Source organism: Chenopodium album, chromosome 23 (assembly GCF_948465745.1).
Source record: "Chenopodium album chromosome 23, dcCheAlbu1.1, whole genome shotgun sequence".
Classification (NCBI taxonomy): domain Eukaryota; kingdom Viridiplantae; phylum Streptophyta; class Magnoliopsida; order Caryophyllales; family Amaranthaceae; genus Chenopodium; species Chenopodium album.
This window is the reverse complement of record NC_137856.1, coordinates 39,373,960-39,395,214: the sequence shown is the minus strand read 5'-3', so window position 1 is coordinate 39,395,214 and position 21,255 is coordinate 39,373,960. Positions and strand designations below refer to the sequence as shown.

The 21,255-nt window shown below is 34.2% G+C and overlaps 2 protein-coding genes and 1 non-coding gene across 4 annotated transcripts; 1 reads left to right on the top strand and 2 right to left on the bottom strand.

Annotated features, from left to right (window-relative positions):
- Positions 1-4,455: 4,455 nt before the first annotated feature.
- Positions 4,456-4,527, bottom strand: TRNAC-GCA (transfer RNA cysteine (anticodon GCA)). Its single transcript has one exon. It is a non-coding gene; the product is annotated as a tRNA-Cys (tRNA).
- A 331-nt stretch (positions 4,528-4,858) lies between these two features.
- Positions 4,859-9,505, bottom strand: LOC145609171 (uncharacterized). Of its 2 annotated transcripts, none has more exons than XM_081664719.1 (14): positions 9,417-9,505; positions 9,155-9,312; positions 9,013-9,061; positions 8,617-8,763; positions 7,606-7,703; positions 7,430-7,499; positions 7,187-7,277; positions 6,861-6,930; positions 6,676-6,771; positions 6,487-6,586; positions 6,336-6,413; positions 6,155-6,240; positions 5,854-6,011; positions 4,859-5,151 (listed from the first exon to the last, which is right to left on the bottom strand). In XM_081664719.1, exons 1-13 carry the CDS (start codon positions 9,466-9,468, stop codon positions 5,859-5,861), a joined length of 1,248 nt encoding a protein of 415 aa, XP_081520845.1. In that variant the 5' UTR covers positions 9,469-9,505; the 3' UTR covers positions 4,859-5,151; positions 5,854-5,858. The 2 variants fall into 2 exon arrangements, with proteins under 2 accessions (XP_081520845.1, XP_081520846.1); XM_081664720.1 differs by having other exon boundaries at positions 4,859-5,145.
- Positions 9,506-12,972: 3,467 nt separating this feature from the next.
- LOC145607621 (uncharacterized) lies at positions 12,973-20,876 on the top strand. Its single transcript, XM_081663212.1, has 7 exons — positions 12,973-13,065; positions 13,235-13,297; positions 13,374-13,499; positions 13,751-13,852; positions 13,922-14,136; positions 14,450-16,223; positions 20,337-20,876. The coding sequence occupies exons 1-7, from the start codon at positions 12,973-12,975 to the stop codon at positions 20,874-20,876; spliced, it is 2,913 nt and encodes a 970-aa protein (XP_081519338.1).
- The last annotated feature ends 379 nt before the right edge of the window (positions 20,877-21,255 follow it).

Genomic DNA, 21,255 nt, shown 5'->3' with positions numbered 1-21,255 from the left:
AGATGACAACAAAGTTAATAGGTTTTGTATGGATAATCTCGGTAACTTGTGCATGACATGGACACTTTACTCGAATGTTCGAAAGTATTGCTAACATTGTGATGGAATATCACTAATTAAGTAAGCTCTTTATTATTGATATCTTGTTGATATTTTTTCTAGCAAAGTACTCAAATAAAAATAATAGAGTAATTCAATCAAAATGATTAATTACACAATCCATAATAAAAATGATATAAGCATTATCCCATACATATAAACTTGTATATATGGAGTAAAAGGTAGGTGAAAATCTAAATTTAAGTCAACATTATATTACACCGTATCACCAATATATGCGGTGTGCATGATTTTTGTCGCGTAATCTAAATTAAATTAAAATTAATAAAATAATACTATATTACATATGACAGTGAATCAAATATTAATTGATTATGAATACTAGTCAATGTCAGAGTAGTTGATAAGATTTGATACTTAAGCAAACTCTTGAACCATAATAAACATTACTTACACAATTACATTCGATCAGTGATATATGATTTTATCACACATCCTAAACTATGAGTGTTTTGAAAAATAAACTAATTAAAAAAAGGTTGCATGAATTTATCAAATAACATGAAAAATCATTTTTCGTTTTACAAAATGTGATATCAAATCATATATAAGAAGCTTTTCTCGAATCAATTAAGTAATACGGAGTACTTCGTATAAGAATACTTTTTTTTTTTTTTTTTTGAAAACTCGTATAAGAATACTTAGTCAATGTCAAAGTAGTTGATTAAATTTGATAGATATTCACTTACAAAAGCAAACTTTGAACGAACCTTATTCGAGTAGAATCAATAATTTACTGTATTATTTATTTGTTGAAGCCATCAACCATGAATTGACTTTACTTAAATTAGTGAAAATTTTGAAGAATGTATCAAGTAATTAAAGCTGTAAATTATCTGGTGCAAATTTTTACAGTACTATTCATGTCAGAATTTTGGCAACGTGAAATAAAATTTATTTATTTATTTATTTTTCAAAAAAAACTATCACGTGGCAAATGGTACTGGTACTGGTACTGGTACTACATGCTGTGGTAGTTAGCTCACAAACTTGAGATAGACTGGGGTAGGTGAATTGGAGGGTTATAACTTATGATTGTGACTTCTTTATAGTAGTCGCTCAATCTCATTTTACTTGTTTTTCGTCAATTTGACAAATTCATACAATTAAGTGTTGTAATGATTAGATGGGAATTTATTTCCCATATCAATCAAATAACACCTATTTATGAGATACGGAGTAGGTTATAGCAAGCACGAGATTTTTATGCTAATGAATAAGTAAATACGAGTAGTCCATAATAAAAGTACATAATACGAAATATTATTGTTTTTTTTTTTTCCTTTTAAATTCATCTCACGTTGTAAAATTTTGACAAAATAGTATTATCACAAAGTAATAAGGATATGAATCATATATAAAGTACTCTAATATTCAAATAGAAAAATGGAGGTTATAAAGCTTTTTGTGAGTTTAACATAATAACATAGCATGGAGTAGATTTATTAATTTTAATTTTTTTGACAAAAGAGTAGAAAATTTATGAAGCACGCATAATCATAGAAAGATTAATGAAGAACAGAGCAATTGAAGTGGAAAACAACTAAAGTTATGAATCCGTTATTATATAATTAAAACTAAACACAATTAGACCTCAGCGTTTTTCCTACAAAATTACTAATTATAGTGACAATTATAAAACTAATTTGTTTATATATTAGGATCATTTTTTTAAAAAAAAAAAATTTAAGACGACAAATTAAATTAAAAAGATACACCTTATATACTCCATTTTTGATCTCTTATACCAATATAACATTTATCAATTTATATATTGTCATGAATCTCATGGTCTCCATGATTTGAAACTGTCCAAGAAAACTACGTGCATGCATGTCTTTTTCCTTTACGATTCTATTGTCGGCTGTCGCTATATATGTACGAAGTATGATTTATTGAATAATAATTTTGACGACAAATTGTAGCATGCTTGCATTTCCTCTATTCGTATTTTTTAAGTCTTAGCCTAGACGCCTAGTCATTGTAATACGAGACTCAAACAAGATTTGCTTGCGATGAATGTTTTTGACACAATTGATATTATTTCCTAGCAATGATTTACGTTCCTTACTAAATACTAAGTACTTCCATTCGAAAAAAAGATGATTACATTCAAATGTTTGGAGATAAATAAATTATTTAGTTAATTCAATTTCACATTATTGGTAATGAGTGCTTAATTTACATATATAATCTTCTTACAATATACATACTTTTAAAGTTTTATGTATGCCATTTAGATGATAATTATATCATTTTATTACTTTGGGTAATACATTCCAATGTATCACTCTATCTGTTGTTATTATATATTTCTGGATTAGTACTTACACAAATTAAATTAACAATCAGGTTAGAGTACTCTTAAAAATAATTCAAACATAAGTCAACTATACGTCTATAACATCCACACAATACATTAAAAGTCCCTAATCATTTTAAGTTGTAATACATTAGTTCAATTCGTTATTACAGATAAATAATAATAATAATAATAATAATAATAATGAATCACAACACGACTAAAATGAGCATGTATAAAGATACGAGGATCATAATTTTGATTAAAAAAAGTACAATAAAGATCATGGTATATTATATGTCATTATTCACCAACATACAACAATAGTATATCGAGAGTAGTCTCCCATTGCATGCATTCTCCCTCGTGCACCTCGTGTTATATTATTGCACGCTCCAATGCTCACCCTCGTGTCTCACATGCTGCCGTCTTTGGCAAAGTAATGGACGTTAATTTTTTGTTTAACTAAGTTGATGATAATTGGCGAGGCCAATAATTGTAGCTTAGTGTTTATTATTGGGAGTCAAATTTTTGCTAGTAATTATTTATAAATGATGCAGTAATTTAGTGATATTTTATAAACTTTATTCGATTTTTTAATAAAGAATACTACACTCTCTACGTTTTTATGTAGTGTATGAAAGTCTAATTAATAATTAATATGTAAATTAGTCTAATTAGTTAATAATCATGTACTACCTCCGGTTCAAATTACTCGCAACTTTGGAATATTTTATATCTCACAAATAATACCCCAAATTTGCGAGTAATTTGGACCGGAGGTAGTATATTATGTTGTATGTACTCATATACCAGGAGAGATTTTCCTTACTTGGTAAAGTTCTTACATTAAATTATTGAGGTTTTTGAGGTTCGAATAAACAAGTGAGGGTGCTAGGAGTGAGATCGATCATCTTATCTTTCTCCGCATTCTCAACTTCTCAAGGGTCTAACCCGTAATTTTTTTTATTATTTAAATAATAACACGACTAACCATTTTCTGAACTCCATACGTAATCATTCATGATTGACTATAATAATACAAAATTATTGCATAAGCTACAAATTAAATTTCAAATTTACAGCCCATTTTGTTTTACTCGTAAGAAGATTCATAGTCTTGTAGTTGGCCAAGTCAAAACAATATATACCAGTAGTCCAGTACTAAAGTGCTACTACTAAATTACTAATTCATGAACACTAATACTGACTGTTTTAGCTTAAAATCAACAACTTAGAGCTTGACTTTCCTCATTTCTAACACTCCTGAATGTCCTGATAGTCCTGAGTTTGGCATTTACTTGAATTACTTCATACACTCAGTAGCATTATTATTCAAAGTAGTACACCTATGTATGCACGTACTCCTTTAAATAGTCAATTTTTTTACAAGCAATTGAAAAAACTTAAAAACCACACTTGCTTGGTTGCGCCCATTTGATTGGAAAAAATAAAATAAAACTTGACATGAACGAAAAAGTAGACCTCAATTTATCGAGGGTAATTAGACTCAATCTTCAAACCTCCTATAAATTGTAGAAATGATCTACCCAATTGAGCAATTTCTCGTGTTTGCTTATTATTTTACTAGTAGATGGGAATACCGTAACAACTGCTTACGCACATATGTATAAAGTATAAACTATATAGAGCCGTTCCTTGGATCACTAGGAAAATAAATGTAGACTTGTCTTTGTGTTTACATTACGCAACACTAATGACTAAAAATTCATGGTGTCGTATGATGTAGTAGTAATTTAATGTATACCCAACTACCAATCAACCTTTCTTTTTGTTAAAACCTCTACCACACATGATTGAGTGATTTTGGATCGTCTTGCATCCACCAAATTAATGCTCCCCCATTTCAACAAACAGCGAGCTAAAATGGTGAAATAGAAGATAGACCATAAAGTATACAATTTATTAACATTATGGGATATAATTCAAAGTTTGATATTTAGGAAATAATACCAAAAAAAAAAAAAAAAAAAAAAAAAAAAAAAAAAAAAAAAGAAAAGAAAAAACATATAAGGGCCCAACCGGGTTCGAACCGGTGACCTCTTGATCTGCAGTCAAATGCTCTACCACTGAGCTATGAACCCTTAGTTGATTTAATTCTCACATTAAATAGTATTATACCATATCTTATTGCCGTACTATCCTCAACGCCAACCACAACATGATATTTTCAAAATAAACTAGATCTATTCAAAATAATTTTATCATACAAAATCTTAGAATATCCCAACAATTAATCTTAGCAGGGATATGTGTAAGCAAAATCAATAGCAAGTGATTATTTTGACAACCTTTTCCAATTACAGAGTATATTTTAATCGAATGTATATCAATAGTGGTATTATTTTTTGACGGAAGGAGTATATAAACACCCTCACATAATCTTTGAAATCTTGCGAAGAGAGATTAGGGATGTTATAATCAAGAAGCAATCCCCATATTGACTTTTGCAGAAATTTTATTGATCAATATATAATCAGCAAAATCAACATCCTACCAAATTGCCTACCTTAAAAAAAAAAAACCCCTTATATTCTTATTCAATCTAATACAAAGTATATAAGTATAAAAAAAGGTGGATCTTAGTTGTATAAGTTATTAAACAAAGTTACATCAACTTCAAATTTATTTAAACAAAGTTAAAAATGACGACTTCATGATCCGAGTGCCTCATTTTCAACGAATTTTGGAGCATCATTTACCTGTTCCTGTATCAAATGACATGCCTAAAATATATGTCGTCCTTTGAACATAATTTTGGTAGATTATTAATTTAAATCAACCCATTAAGAGATTATAGTGCCAAAACAATAAAAAAAATATTCCACTTGTAAAAAACTATTTTGTGATTTTTCCGTTGTTTCACAACTCGAGCAGAGTTGTGATTTTTGCTCAAGTACATATTCGTACTTGATATTCCAACAGGAATGGATGTGCACTTGGAAGACATCAAATTAGGCTGAAGAAAGGAAAATTTATACTTTTCTACTTCTATGTACATGTATAACAACGAACTGTTTCCATGTGTTCGATCGTAAAGACACTCAACTGAGTCCCCCATACCTTCAACTCAAGAATATCCCATGTCAGATATTTGAACCCATATCTAAGTCTGACACTTGATTCTGGTTCAGAGGATAATAGTTTCCTGGGTTTAAATTAAAGCAAAGGTGATAATAGCAGCTTCATAAACTGTAAAAATATGGCCATCGTTTAATCAGAATAACCATTGTCTTTCGATAGTAATCAAGCTTAAAGTCACATTGACTGTCATGAATCTCAAAGATGTTATTTTGCTTCTATTATTTAGAATATGAATACCTTATATGTGACAGGAGTACTGGTAATAAGCAGTTTGAACATACTTGATTTACTGAGAAAAGACGAAACTACATAAATATAACTCTGACCTTGATTATTCTCGATAAATGCCGAAGTGAGTATAGCATTTGACCGATCCAACCAGAGCAAGTGCTTCTCTAAGTGCCTCACTTAGATATGCAGGACAATCCTCTATATAAGCAAGACCATGCTGTGATTGCATGGATCTCAATATCCTTCCAACAATCTGAAAAATAATCCATGAATCCTGATGACCTCACTTACTGTGATGTGATGGAGAGCTAAAGATGGCTAATTGACTAGTTTTAACCATGCAGTATATGATAATAAAGGAAAAACATGAAAATATAGACAGATACACAATTGTACCTTCCTAGCATAACCACCATATGCTATACCGCCAATTAGTGATGAACCAGGTATTTCTTCAGTTAAAGTCCCATCTTCAGGATTCCCTAATGAACAGTTTGAAAGAGTTAAGCAAATTGAATCAAGGAAAGAAAATGAGACCGATAAAGACTAACATGTTTGTAAGTGTCGTAAATATTACTCATGGTTTGAAAAAGTCCTCGTTCCTTCAACCCATTTATGGTGTGAGCATTAGTGCCGCCAGCCAATTGAAGGAAGCCTGTGAAGCTACAACCAATTAGCTACTAAGAAAGGATAAAAACGGTATAAAGTTCAAAAAATTCACAACAAACCAGGGGGTCTATCCTCTGCAGAAGCCAAGCGAACAGCAAAAGCAAGTACTTCCCTGGTGGCCCCTCGTCCAATGTCTCCACTCATTGGGCGTCCATCCAGCTAATGCCAGAATTAAGTATAAAATTATTGGCTTGCTGGAACCGCAGAAAAAGAGAATAACAACTTACATGGAAAAAGAGAAGAGAAACCTGCCATAGATTGTAGCAATTTAGATTTGGTTTCATGACTGAGAACATCGTGTTCATTAAAGTTGTAGTTGCTTCACCCACATCTGGTAAGCTTATCTGAGTGGTTGAAGGTAATATGCACATTAATAGAAATCAAACATAATTATTTGACCTCAATGTGTATACAGAAATATGTCCAGTCTTACAGCCACTAATCTCAGGTGGCTAACAGAATCTCCCATTCCATTCCAGAATTCCTTAAAGGAATCAGTCTGCCTGCCGAAAACCACTGTAAGTTAAGCAGAAGACAGAAAAAGGACATTTTGTGGAAAGCATTTATTCAGAGAACTTAAAAGAAGAGGATACATTAAATTACTTGTTAATTTTAGATATTTTAACAATGGAAACATTAGCCATCTTGAGTTTTAGATACACTTATTGAGAAAACTTCAAAGAAGAGGATATGTTGCTCCACAGTAGAACTTTGTACACAAATCTACATCAACTAGATGTAAAAAAATTCAGGACTTACCTTCCATTTGTATGGATTTCAATAGCATCAACATCATTTCTTCTGACCAGTTGAGCAGTAGAAACAGCATCTCTCAAGTATGTAACTGCCTCTGTAAAAATCATTTGCATGAATGATGAATGAGTATAGCAAAGTAAGCGCTAAAATCATACAGAAGAACTGTAAATAAGTCTGAGCACTGCCTACAGAAATACTTAAGAGGACAAAGGACCAAGGGCGAAATTCTTATGGAGAACTACTCACTTATTTTATCGTATGGGCAGACTGGAATGCAACGTCCACACCCATAGCATCGCTCATTAATCACTCCTCCCTGCATGTCAATTAATATTTCAAATATTGAGATATAAAGCTGCAGTCAATATTTAAAAAAAGCAAGATAATATTCTATACAAGTATTGTTGGGCATAAGGGCATACCTCCAAGGAGTCCCCTTTCTTTAATGCAATAGCATTGGCAGGACAAACAGCCTCGCATGGTCTCGAGCAATCCAGTGGACAATCCAATGGATCAAAGGCTGTTAAATATGAAATGTTACCAAGCGAAAAAAGTAGCTTAAAGTGTGATGATGTAACGAAGAAATATCAGGACTTCAATATTTGCATGACTGAAGTTACTGCAATGTGTGTAACCCCAAAGTTGTCAATCCTACACGAGCTTTGTTCAAGGGACATGGTTAAAAGAATCGGAAATGGGTATGGTCTAGATATGGGATTTAGCCATTTTTCGAAGAGTGTCCCAAGTGTCCATCCTAGTCCCCATATCAATAGAATTGATAGATATATAAAATACAGATGACGTGAAATGAAAAGTCTACTTAACACAGAACATCACACTTAAAGGGGCAAATGAAGCCAGAAGCTATAAGTCGTGAAATGAAATGCATACACAATCACCCCTCCTAGGATCATACAGTAGCTTCACCAGGGATGATTGGCATTGCTACCATATATTATCAAGCCAATAAAATTGTTAAGACTTTTCAAGACATCTATTCCTGTGCTCACATTATATGAAACCATTTTAGTGTGAGCAACAGTATGTCTACAAGAACTCGGTAGTAAAACCACGGAGAAGGCACAGGAATGAAGGGAAGATAAGACAACAAAGAAACAGGTTTTTATGTAATGGAAAACAATCATCAATCAATGCCTTCAAACTGTGCTATAATGTGTTTTCTAGCGTACTTTTATGTTATCTTACGATTCTTATCACAATTACAGTAGTTCTTGGTTTTGACAGCACAAATCCTTCTATTAAACTGTGTTCACTTTTTATCTAACACAATCTTTAAATTGTTTGAAGGAATTAGATTGTTTCTAAACTAGCTAACTCTACTTAATCAAGGACCAAAACACACAACATATTAACAATTACAATTATCAATCTTCCTTAACTGAAGATAAACAAATAAAAGCATTACAAATTACCAGCTTTACGAAAATGAAGATCCTCATCATCATTGACACTAATCATCACCCATGGCCGGCGAAGCGAGACTAAGTTCATGGCTGCTTCAATTCCTTCATTAACCGCACTCACAACTGATGCATCCGCCGCACAATCAATACAATCAACTACAAACACAACATACCACCATAAACCCCAAGTGAAAAAATAAAAAATAAATAAACACAGCTAAACAAAACTAAAACCAATTTACAAATTACATAAGCAGTAAGCTATGTTCCTTAAACTCGCATTTTCCTCAAGTACCCGTGTTGGATCCTCAACACTCGACATGGGTAGGACACTAAAACACGACCATGTTCAACACGAGTACCCGAGTCTGAGTAACATAATTAGTAAGTAATAACATAGAGTACCTCCAGCAAGAGTGTAAACTAGAGACAGATTCCTTATGTCAACAACATCCTAGAGACAAAAAAATCATCATATTAGTTCAATTCTACAAATTGAAAGATGGGGTTTTGAGAGGGTTTAAGAATAGATGAAATTGATTAATACCTCAAAGCTAGCACCACAAATGAGCTTGACCCAATTGCCCTTTTGAAGAGATTCTTGAGGTGGGGTTGCAATTGAAGGAACCCCAGTTGAGAGTACGAGGTTTTTGGCACTTTTAAGGCTGATGGTGTTGTTGCTGCTGACATGATTACTCACTTTCACTACAAAAACCGAAGTTTGAATTTTGAGGTAAGAATTGAGGAAACTAGTTGAAGAAAGAGACAGAGAGAGGAGAGAAAAAGAGAGGGAGTAAGTAGAAAAGTACCTTGGAGGTTATGGGGGAAGAATGAATTGCAGCAAGATAAGGAGAAGGCCATGTCAATGGAGAAGTAAACTTGATGTTTTTGGTTGACATTTGTTTTTAGTTCCCTTTACCTTTTGCTTTTGAGTTTTGTAATGTAATGTAAATTTAATACTACGTACTACCTCCGTTTCTTTTTAGTTGACACGTATTCCTTTTTAGAAAATTTCTTTTTGATTGACACGTTTTCTGTTTGGGTAAATTTTTTACCTTGCATTAACAAGCTACCCCACTTGTTTTTTTCATTCTGTATCACTCTCTCTCCTCTCCTTAATATATGTGCCTAAATCAAACGCGTCAACTAAATAGAAACGGAGGAAGTATTTTTTAGGTATCTAAATTGAATTGAACTGAACTGAATATTTTATGTGAGAAGGAAATTAAGAAATGAACTGAAAAATTTGAAGAGTACATGCTTTAAAATATTACTAAGCTGAACTAAAATTATCTAATATTTTGTTATAATTCTTCTTTATAATTACTGAATTTTATTGAATTGAAATTATTTTTTCTAAACTGAAATTATTTTTGTAAAACAAACTGAACTGTGCCTACTGTCTAAGGGTGTGTTCGGCAAAATATAGTTGTGATCGTAGTTGTTAGATGTCAACAAGCAGTTAGATGCGAAGATAGAAAATTTAGGTATGACTGTTCGGTAAATTAGCTGTTGACTAAGCTAATAAATTAAATTTTCAACTACCTCTAACTTCAAAAGCTAATATTTTATACTTTTCATAAAAGCTACCTCCACCACTAAAACCTACCATATGGTTTGACTCTAAAAGCTACCTAAGAGCTCGCGCTGGACAAGCCCTCCGTCTAATCTATCTAATTCTCCATTTATCTTAGGACATGAAAATTCCTCCAATTTCGCTCACTAAATGACTATTTTATTTTAATTTTTTTTTTTGAGAAAAAATGACTATTTTTTTTTTGAGGAATATTAAATAATTATTTAGTATTTTAATTTATTTTACTGAACTGAAATAAATTTTATTAATTAATTTAAGTGAAGACCGAAGAAGACACCATTTTAGTAGGGTTTAAGGTATAGTCGGTTGTAACTAATGGCCTAATGTGGAATTGATTCAGGCCCGCTCAATGAAATTATCAAATTACCCCTCCTCATTCCGAAAATTTTAGTAGGGTTTAAGGTAAAACCCTAACTAAACCCCTAATCATCTTTCTGCTATCATTCATTCAACCCTTCACCTTCATACTCTGTAATCGGATGAGTCCTATTTCCGTGAACTAATTCTTCCATAATCATGGAAGATATCGGCGATGATTTCGGCGAGTTATACGCCGACATTGAAGTTCATCCGAGTTCAGCAATCAATGGAGTCCCAGATTTTTATCAATTGCAGAAAAACCAGCAACAGCAGGAGCATTGCAATGAGGTGGGAGTCGACGAGAAGAGAGAGAATGATTCTGGGAATGGAGGAGGTGAGATGAATGATAAGAATTCTGAGATGGGTATTAATGGGGTTGATGATTTTGAAGTGGAAAATGACAGTGACAGTGATACTGATGATGATGGCGATGATGATTTTGATGTTGTTGTCAATGACGAGGATATCGGACCGAAGAAGGGAGATAGAGATGGGAGGAATTGTCTCGAGGAGGCGGAGGATGATACAGAGGCTGAGATTGTTGCTGGGGTTTCGGAGGGGAATTTGCCGGGAAAGAAGACAATGCGGGTTGATGGCGATGGAACGGAGCCGAATGGCGGTGATTGTGGTGGAGAGAGGGGGAATGTAGGGAACAATGGTTGCAATTCGCAACACACGGTATGTGTATTCGAATTTGCATTTGGGTTGATCACGAATGCTAGTTTTATTTGCTTATATGGAGATGTCTTTTAACTGTTTTGCATTATTTGAATTTCATTGAATTCATTTGTACACCATAAGAGAAACGCCATCTGATGTTGCAATAGATTATAGTTACATAAATGAGAGAAGCAATATGTTTTGATCAACAGCAAGGTTTTCGTATGTTGTTTGTTTATAATTCATAGTTGATGTAGTGCAATGATCATTTTAGTTGTTTTTTAAGGTTATGTACATGTTTGTTGTTGGTTGTCACATTGATATTTAGACGGATTAATAAAATTTCATAGGTGTTTTGACGTAATATACAACATTGCAGTGGCAATTAAAATTGAGATAGATAACAATTAACACTCGGGTTCAATTCATGTGATCACACTAGTGTCTTGGTAAAAAATTATTTTCACTTGATCAATCTGTTCATACATAACTCAACTTTGTACATGCCCTTCATTAATTGTGAGTTAGTTGTAGTTTACAGTGTGTTGAATATATGGAAAAGTAGTGTTAGTCTCCTATGTATTGGAGAATTAGGAGAATGGTAGCTTAGAGCTTATATTTTTGTTTTCCATTTATAGCCTATTTTCTGGTCAAAATTGCCCTTTTTTCTTTTTTGAGTCGTTGACACATCAGGTTGCAGTCATTTGAATCTGATCTTGGCTTATAGGTGGAGGTAATGCACTTTGTCGTGAAATGATATCAGCTGCCTTTACTGATTTATAGCTCTGTCTTCAGTGGGCTTTGAGTTGAATTTTGACATGGAAACTGTGTATTGCATTTGAAAGATAATACTAAGAGGACAAATCTGTTTAGGTGCCTCGTCAGTTGTTATCCTATTTTACCCATACTTGTATTGATTTTCTTTAGTATTGTACATGGATAATCTCTGTGTTAGAAATTGATTTCATGTTCTGTTTCTTAGTATCTAAGAAGATATGGCCCAGTCTTTGCGGGAAATCAACGAGCTATAAGCTCTTGGAAACTCAACAGAGAGGATGCTTGGTGTGGTCAAAATACAATGTCAGGCTTTGTTCATGGTTTTTCTGGCAATGGAAATAATTTTTGGCTTCCATGGTATAGGTAAGCGCAAACGGAAATATTGTTTGGATAGCCTTTGTTTGTGCTGAACTCAATACAAGGGACTATAAATTGCAAAGTATTTTATTAGTGGTGAGCAGCAATGTCTCTCCCCCTTCACTCTCTTTCTTTTTTGGTTGAGGGGATAAAGAGAGATTTGTACTATCTGTTGCTTTGGAAATTTCCCCTGGCACCATGTGCTACTCATATTAATTTCTCTTGATGCTGCCTTTTTGGTTCTAATTTGCCTGTTGTATTTTTTTCTAAACAAATGTGGACATCTTGCTATTGTTTTTCAGAACTATTGTAGATGTGGACATTGATACGTTAGAGGAGAAGTCATGGACACGTCCTGGAGCTGATATAACAGACTACTTTAATTTTGGTTTTGATGAGGAAAGTTGGAGAAACTTTTGTCATTCACTGGTGGGTAATTCTGAGCTCTACTGTCAAATAAGAACCCCCTTCTTCCCCAGAATAGGTTATTTTTTTAAAAAAATTGGCCCAGTTGTGGTCCTTGTGGTGATCTTATGGATTGGATATCGATCTTAATTACTTTTCCGCGTAGAAATATCCTTTACTGCCTTTACAGCTTTGACCTTTACTTGTTAATGGCTATATTTCTACTTCTCTTGTCTGAGATCAGCCAGCATGCATGTTTATCTGATTATGAAAAACTCCTTAATCCTTATGCATTTGAGATGGTCAGGCCGTTTATCACCCTTACTATTTTGTGACACATTCTTTCTTTTTCAAACAGGACTTATGTATCTGAAGCCTTGATTTTTATTTAACTGTTTTTTTTATTTTTTTAAATTTTTATTTTATAAAATGACTTCCTGAAGGAATTTCTGATCTTAATTGACTGTGTAGGATCAATTACGCCATCAAACGATCAGTCAGACCAGAAACAAAGTTAACAACAGCTTCAAGCTGGTAGGATTTGTGTTGCATTAGAACTTTGAAGCTACTCTGTTTTGGGATTTTGAGATTTTCTTCTGCTTGTAATCAGAAAGCCGAAGCTGGAGCTACTAAGGAACTAGAGTCTGAAGGATTTGTTGAAGCAGAGTCCACCCTTAGTGGGCTTAAAAAAATTACTTCTCATGAGTCAGATTTTGCTACTAAGCAGTTCAAAAAGGTGTAGTTCCCTAAATGTACTTCACCCTTATTGATGTTAACTTGTTTTGCAGTTTTACTATCAGGATAGTTGTTTGTTTACTATGTAATCAATTTTTTGCTGTTATTACTTATTAGTGCAACTTGTCCTCCGTTTCTGGTTGCTCATTTACAAATTTTATTCTCTAAAAAGTAAAGGTAATAATCGTTTTCCATCTTGTGCTTCATGATGTATGATTCTCCATAAGTGGCTCACTCATGTCTTTTGTTCAGCAAATTGGTCAAGCCATCCATGTAGAAGATAGCAATGTTGAGCGTCAGCCGTCTACAGATGGAAGGCGTCCACGTAATCGTGATTCTGATGTTGTCATACAGGTATTATTTTAACTTGTATTACAATTACATTCACATTAAGAGTTTTCTAAATAAACTGTGTTTGGCTAGATAACTGTGCAAGATCCAGAAGAGCCCTCTAGTTCTGGCATTGAGGAGCCAGATAATACACTTGGAACTCAAAGTAAAATGTCTGAAAAAGGGTTTGGCCTTGGACATGTTGATCTTAAATCTGAGAAATCTGGTGGCTTCAAGGCTTATGAAATACTAAAGAATTCTGAGGAGGAAAAATTTCGAAGTTCAAGTGTGTCGTCTGATTGCAAAAGGTTGTCATCTTATCTGTAGCTAAAATTCCTTATTCTTTGATTATTTATAAACTATTGTGTTGGCTCCTTTTAACATATCTGGTTCTACTATGTATAGAGAAACTTCATACTTGTCTCATGACCCTCCTCAAAATCTAAATTCCTCTCTGTTTTGGATGTTCTAAAGAATCCAAACAGTATACATATCTCCTGAAGACCTGAGCTGACACTTATAATTCTTTTCTCTTGTTACACCGTGGTTGTGCATCTATGCAACTTTATCTCACTATGGATCAAATTTTAAAACATTTATGCTTTGTATGTGTCTGTTCAGATCACACGAGTCTGCAGCATTATCCAGTCATATGCTTCAGGATTCTTTTGGAGAAAGTCCGAGAGTTATAAAAATTCTCAATAGCTCTGTGGAGGGTGTTGATAATGGTAGCAATACGACAGAGACAAACCCATGTGTGGCAGATATAGATTTATCATATGATGATCATGGATGCACTAGCCCTTCTCCTTCTAATTCTAATACATGGTCTGAGGCATTAAAAGATGATTATTGTGATTCAAGAAGAAATCGAGATCGGAGAAGATCACCTTCAGATTCCAAAAAGGAAAGGCACCAAGTGGCTAAAGCTGATTATTGTCACTTGAGGAACAGAAGGGATGATGAGAAGTTGAATGAAAGTGGTGGTAGGTATCGTGTAAGAGCCAGAAACTTCATCAAAGAAGACCTGAAGCACAATGAACGAAGGGTTCGGAGACATTTGAAGTGGAAGAGCCACAGTTCTAAAGATAATAACTATCTGATTGACACTGCAGAGCACAGCTATGGAGTGCACCGTTCAAGCGTACACCATCATAGAAGTGAAGAATGGTGCCTTACCTCTGCTTCTGATGATGAATATTGGCCTAGTTATAGGGATAACAAATCCTCCTTTGGATGTTATGATAGAAGGTCTGTTGAAAACAGGTTTCAGGCCAAACGAAAGATAGATTTTGATCAACGAGATCATTGGGGATCAAGAGATGAAGTAGATCTGAATTTTCAAAGAGAGTGGGATGAGGAGCAATACTTTTCTGACAGATGGATGCAAAGAATGAGAGGTGTAACTGTTCAAAAAGATGATTGGCGTCTTCAGGAAAGAGAATGTTTAATTAGGGAAGAAAAACCTTTCGTTCGGAACCAACAACATTTCACGTTGAGGTTTTCTTCTTCCCATGATACTAATTGGCCTAAACAACAAAGGGAATATGACAATGTCCACTTTGATAAAAGAAGAAAACATGGCCGGCCTTTACAATTTAGGAATTCCCATGGGACTGAGCACAATAAATATGCCAGGTCCAATCCCTTGGATGATTGGCAAAATAATTATCTAGATTTGGAGAATAGACATGAAGGACACTTATGGTATTCTGGAGTAGAGGTAGGAGCATCGGGCAGAGAGAATGAATGTTTGGGAAGTCCATTTGATGTGGATTATCCGCGATATGCTTTAGATGATGTTGATGAATGCTGGAATGGACAAACTCCCATATCTACTCATGATTATCATGAGTGGCTTCCTACTCATGGTGAAAGAAGGCATCAAAACACCTTCTACAGAGATGATATGGATGATCCTCAATTATATACGAGACATGAAAGACATAGTAGGTCTATTTCTGCCAAGAAGGGCACAGGTAATAGGCAGGTTTATGATGACAGGGATGCCTATAATAGACATGATGCTGCTATATACCTTGATGAGGATGACTATCTTGAGGATTATGAGGAAAGAAGAAATACCTTCCGGTCCAAGGGTTCGAGTTGGGCTGAAGATACACTCTTAGATGGATGTTCTGATAATGATTTTAGCATTGAGAATGTGTTGGATCCGTTCAATGGTATTCCAAGACGTAATTGGCATGGGGCTAAACATAGATTTGTGCCTGGTAGAACGACTATGCATATACAGACAATGAAGAATAGGTTTGGAGTGGCAAGTGATGGTGGTAGTAAATCTTATTTCAAGTCTTCAACAAGATATCTACATGAGGACATTGGGCTATGGGCCAGGAATTCAGTGGAAGTGCAAAATACTGTTAGGGAGAAAAAGGTAACGATGGGGATATTATGTTTGATCTTCTATATCATTGTACTTGTATCCATGATATCTCCCCAAATTTTGGGGCGAATCATTATTCTTAATGCATTATGCATGTCTCTTTTCAAATGCGTAATACCTTGTACATTCTTCTTCATGATCTCTATAAATAATTTATTAAAGATTGATCATCCTCTTGCTCCGTCTATACTTTGGTGGCGGCAGCACCATTGTAGATGAAATTGGAAAATTCAGTGCAGATAAATAAACCTGATCATAATTTTGGAACCTAACAAGATCTAGATAGGGTTTCAATTTCTTGTCTTCACTATTGTATAAAGTCAGCTGTCAAATTTATGCTTGATTACATTTAAAGATAGTAGAACACTCATAGTACAGAGTTAGATTGTCTTGGGCGTGTGAGTAGTTCAAAATTCTCATTTTTGAATTTATTTCCTTATTTGTAAAAGTGGAAAGAAGCTTTAGATACCTTTTTTTCAGTGATGAAAATTACTGAAAATTTTGTACAAAACTCTGTAGCAAGGTTCTTTACTTCAAAAAATTGCTTATAATTGAGTGCTTATAGATTTAGGTGTATGTTTTTCATTTGGATTGACTATGCTCTTTATTTTGTTTCTTGTATTGAATATACTTCAATTTTCCTGTGTATTCTTATTTGGATCCTCGAAGGCATGCATCTAAGTGCGATTACTGTTGTGCAAATCAGTGCTTATAACTGTAGGGAAACATTTGCATCTGCTATTAGCAACTCTCACAATATTTGTTGTTTACTTGTTTTCTTTTAGGTGTGGATGTGATTGCTATAACACTGTGAACTTTCATGTACTCAATGTCCATGGAACTGGTTATTCAGGATCACTTCTTGACTAGTTTCTGACAACTTAGTCTTTTAATTATGTTTCTCATGCTTGAGTGAAATGCAACAATTATGCTTAGGATCACCTAAAGAGCTACTAGTGCTCCTTAGGCTCTTCACTTATGCTTTGTTTGGGATGCTATGTTTATGTATTGTGCACATCTCTTTCTCTGCAGCAGAACATGTCCATGGATGTTTGATGTATTTATGCATGCATTCTTAAATTTAAGTTAATTTTGTTTGGGAATCTTATTTATGCAGGCATTTCTCCCTCTGAACTTTTTTTTTTTAACTATGTTATATTCATGGTTATTGATGCAATTAATTACTCATGTAATCGCAAGCTTTTAGCATTGCTCAAATATTCATCATTGTGAAATTTAGTGTTGCTTTTTATACTGTGAGTAATATGTACTTATCATTGTGCTAATTGGATACATGTCTCTGTATTTGCCTGTTCGATCTCTATTTGTAGACTTAACCCATTTTGTGTTGTCATCCCTTAATTTCTTAGTTAATATGCAACATTTACTGCTGTAAAAATTTAGCATGCAGTCCCCAGAAAAAGCTTGCTCTTTGCTTGAAAGCTGCAAGGTTTCTAACAGAAGTGAACTTGATTGAGGGAATTTTATCTTACAAGCAGGTTGAAATCTTGATGGGGAGTTAGTTGATGACTTCCTACTTTTATTGCCTAGGGTTTCTTGATTGCAATTGTTTTTATCTTTCTTTTGGATTAGTTTGGGTTCAATCCTGTAAATCAAATGATTTTCTGGTGGCTTGGAAGAAGAGGTTATATTACAAGTAGACTGCAAAATGTAGAATCTATTTTGGTGCTAGTCGTGGGAGAGGCATTGGAAATTTTAGTAGGGAAAGCTTCGTCATGCCAAGGTAATTTCTATACTTGAGGGTAGTGTACAGTTGGAGCCAAGGGCTTCTACACGGGTACAAGTGTTGGGTAAGGAACATATTTTTAGTCACTTATGTCTGGGCTCAAAAGTTCGGTCATGGATACACTGTCTTAAAAATGAACACAAATACTGACCATGACATTTATGAAAAATATCGACGTTATTACTGAGTTCTTAAAAATTTATGGGATCATGAATGTTAGGTTATCTTGTCCTTTTCAGACGATTTTAGGATGAGTGGCTTCAGGATTACCATTAGATCTTTTAATTATATAAATTTTGCTGTACTGAAGTACTCAATAAAATGAACTTTTTCTTATACTGTCTTAATATTCAAGTGAGTAGATAGCTTACAGGTTAGTGTGTCTGTCCACTTCTAATCTTTGTTGATTTTCCATTCTATATTTATGAGAAAATGGCTTTTTAATATTATCATTGCTTGTGAATTTTGACTTCTGAGCTGGCAATTGTTAGCTTTTTTGTATGTTGGTCTCCTTTTGGTATGATTGATGCAGTCTGCCACATTGCTTTAATGTGAGTCGAAGTATGGTGATAGGATTTTGTGAACGATATGGATCATAAGCTAAGTGTACTTATTTTCATTTTCTTTGATTGTGTCTGCTTCTTGATAGTTCCCATGTCATGATGCTGATCTTCGGTTTTAATTTATCCTACCATACTTTTTAGAAAGTGTCCTCTTCATTTCACAATGCTGATCTTCGGTGATTGATTATTTTTAGTTTATGCATGTACACATGCTTCTTTGACAACTTTAATTTGCTAATTTTAGAAATATTAATTGCTAATGCATGCTAGCTCATAATTTCTTTGGACTAGGCAATGAAATGAAGGTCTAAAAAAGAAAAATAATCATTGTTATCATAGCTAGATTGTTACTTGAAAAATGTATTATTTAGACTTTGTATTGGTCGGTGTTATGATAAGCTGGATGTCACTTGGTTGTATCCACTCTTCATTTCATGTTCTATTATCTTTAAACAGGGAATTTTGTCGAGGATGATGGGTATAGGGCTAAATGGTTATTGATGCATGCCATCTTATGTTGGATTAAAGTGAAATTGAAGATGGACTTCTCAAATTAGAGTTGTAAGATTTGTTCTGAAACATATTCTGCTTTAGTTAAAAAAAAAAAAAGAAGAATTTGAGGAACATCAGTTTCGACACCACATAGGTGATGGTTCAAGAACATGAAAGTAAACAATGAGATGAACTTCTTGTTCCTCAATAGCTCAATGGTAGAACAAGTCTGTCAAACTTTCCTGTATATCGATCACAAGTAGAATCTAGCACTTCTACCATTGCATTTACTTTTTCATTTTTATAATGTGAAGCGTTATTCCTATTTTAGCATTTCTAATGCTGAGACTTTAGCTCCTATCTGCAAAGGACCTGTAAAACTTTGAACTCTTCTTTACAACTGTAAGTATTGATGCTTGATGTATTATGCGTTAGGCAGTAGTTGGTAATCTTGGTATGTGGTTTCTTCTCATGAAAATTTGCAGATGTGAATGGGCTGCAGTCAAGACCCATGTCCATTGTTGGATAATGCGATTATCAGTATTAGTTGCTATATATCTCTCGGAATACTGGCTTTTTGTCTCCTTTTATGTGTTTGTTTGTATCTATTTTAGGACTGAGAATATGAATTAATGTGCTCTTCTATACCACTGTCCTCCTCCCCTTGATCAATCAGTTGCAGAGTGGGTGTCGTTTTGAATGTTTGTGACAGTAGGCTTGTATATGTATCAGGTATACTAATTGCATAACTTGTGTTGAGGATTGATGAACATAGAGTATAATATTCTGGTCCTTCCTTTTATTTGTAATGGGTTTGCACCAGTCATGTGTTTTTAGTTTGAGAGAAGTTTTAGGACTGACAAGGTTGCAGGCTGCAGCATTGAGATTGGACGTGACATTGGGATGGAGAAATTCATGTTGAGATAGGTTCACAGATATAGTATAATTGTCAAAGAATATGTTCTAGTGCCCTCATGTTTCCATCTTTTATCTTTTACGGAGTACCATTGCTTACAAACTAAGCTTTAACTGTCATATGATAAAGAGGGCAAGGCAGTTCATGTCAGATGTTCATTTAGTTTCATTTTTAGTGCGTTGTACTCTGCTTCTTAGTATGTCTTATATGAGCAGTCTGTGATGTAGTTGCGTCTTCCTTCTATCCATTTTAAGATTAATCATATTGCTAGATGTTTTGTTTGTCTCAGAAACCCCTCAAGCTGTGCATTGGTTGTCTTGCATTTATTTATGAGAGTTGTTAATCACTGATCTTGTAACATTAATACTTTATGATACACTCTGCAGTTACATGGGAAATTTTCAAATGCTGGAAGTCTGCCAAATAATGATGCTTGTAAACAGGCTGACAAGAGGTTCCAGAAGCAGTTCAAACAGCAACAGAAACCAGATGAAGTTTTCCCTGACAAAAAGATGGTGAAAAAAGGTTTAAATACTGAAGCACTGCAGGATAAGCTACCTATAATGAACCATAAAAATGCTATTGATCTAGAAGAGGGTCAAATACCTGCAGATTCCAAAACTGAATTTCTCAAGGTAAAGAAGAACGGTCGTGGTCCTTTACACTTAGCTCAGAAAGCCCCATTGAAAGAAAAATCATTTCGTAATCAGAAACCTGTGAGTCAGAATGGTGCTTGTGTATACGATGAGAACCGAATACTTGAGACTAAGGTGAAGATGGAGAAGAGAATGGAGCGCTTTAAGGAGCCCATGCCTGCGAAAACAGATACAGATCCTGACCCTAAGCCAGAAGGTGATAGACTAGCTGAAACAGCTGAATCCAAGGGACAAAGGCCAGCAAGAAAAAGGAAATGGGGTGGAAGCTGAGCTGCTGAGGTACTGATTTCTCTGGTATAGTTTTTTATAGCAAAGACAGTAAACATAAGATGAGTTTCGTATCACAATGTCACATTGACTTATTCTTGTGTAAATTCTTGGCGGAAGTTGAACATAATTTCATTTGCTATCAAATAAATTATTAGTGAACGTACTCGTGTATTGTTCTGCATAAATTTTCCCTGCTTCGTGATCGTATATGTAGGTGACTCTCTGATCCGTCTCTTACCCTCTTGTGCTGTGTCGTTGTCAAATGCTACACCAATCACTGGCTTTTCAAAATTGAGGCAATTGAATAAGTTATGGCACTTTGACTTTGCTCTACTCCAGATCTATTAAAGTGAAATTATTTAGATTTTTGAATATGGAT

Bases quoted from the DNA above. Each gene is read 5' to 3' on its own strand.
- LOC145609171 (XM_081664719.1), bottom strand. From the start codon at position 9,468: ATGGCCTTCTCCTTATCTTGCTGCAATTCATTCTTCCCCCATAACCTC. The intron at 7,278-7,429 runs GTGAGTAGTTCT...TGATTTTTACAG, and splicing joins CTGCCCATACGATAAAATAA to AGGCAGTTACATACTTGAGA. The intron at 6,587-6,675 runs GTTTCTCTTCTC...TTCTGGCATTAG, and splicing joins ATTGCTACAATCTATGGCAG to CTGGATGGACGCCCAATGAG.
- LOC145607621 (XM_081663212.1), top strand. From the start codon at position 12,973: ATGGCTATATTTCTACTTCTCTTGTCTGAGATCAGCCAGCATGCATGT. The intron at 14,137-14,449 runs GTTGTCATCTTA...GTGTCTGTTCAG, and splicing joins GTGTCGTCTGATTGCAAAAG to ATCACACGAGTCTGCAGCAT. The intron at 16,224-20,336 runs GTAACGATGGGG...TACACTCTGCAG, and splicing joins ATACTGTTAGGGAGAAAAAG to TTACATGGGAAATTTTCAAA.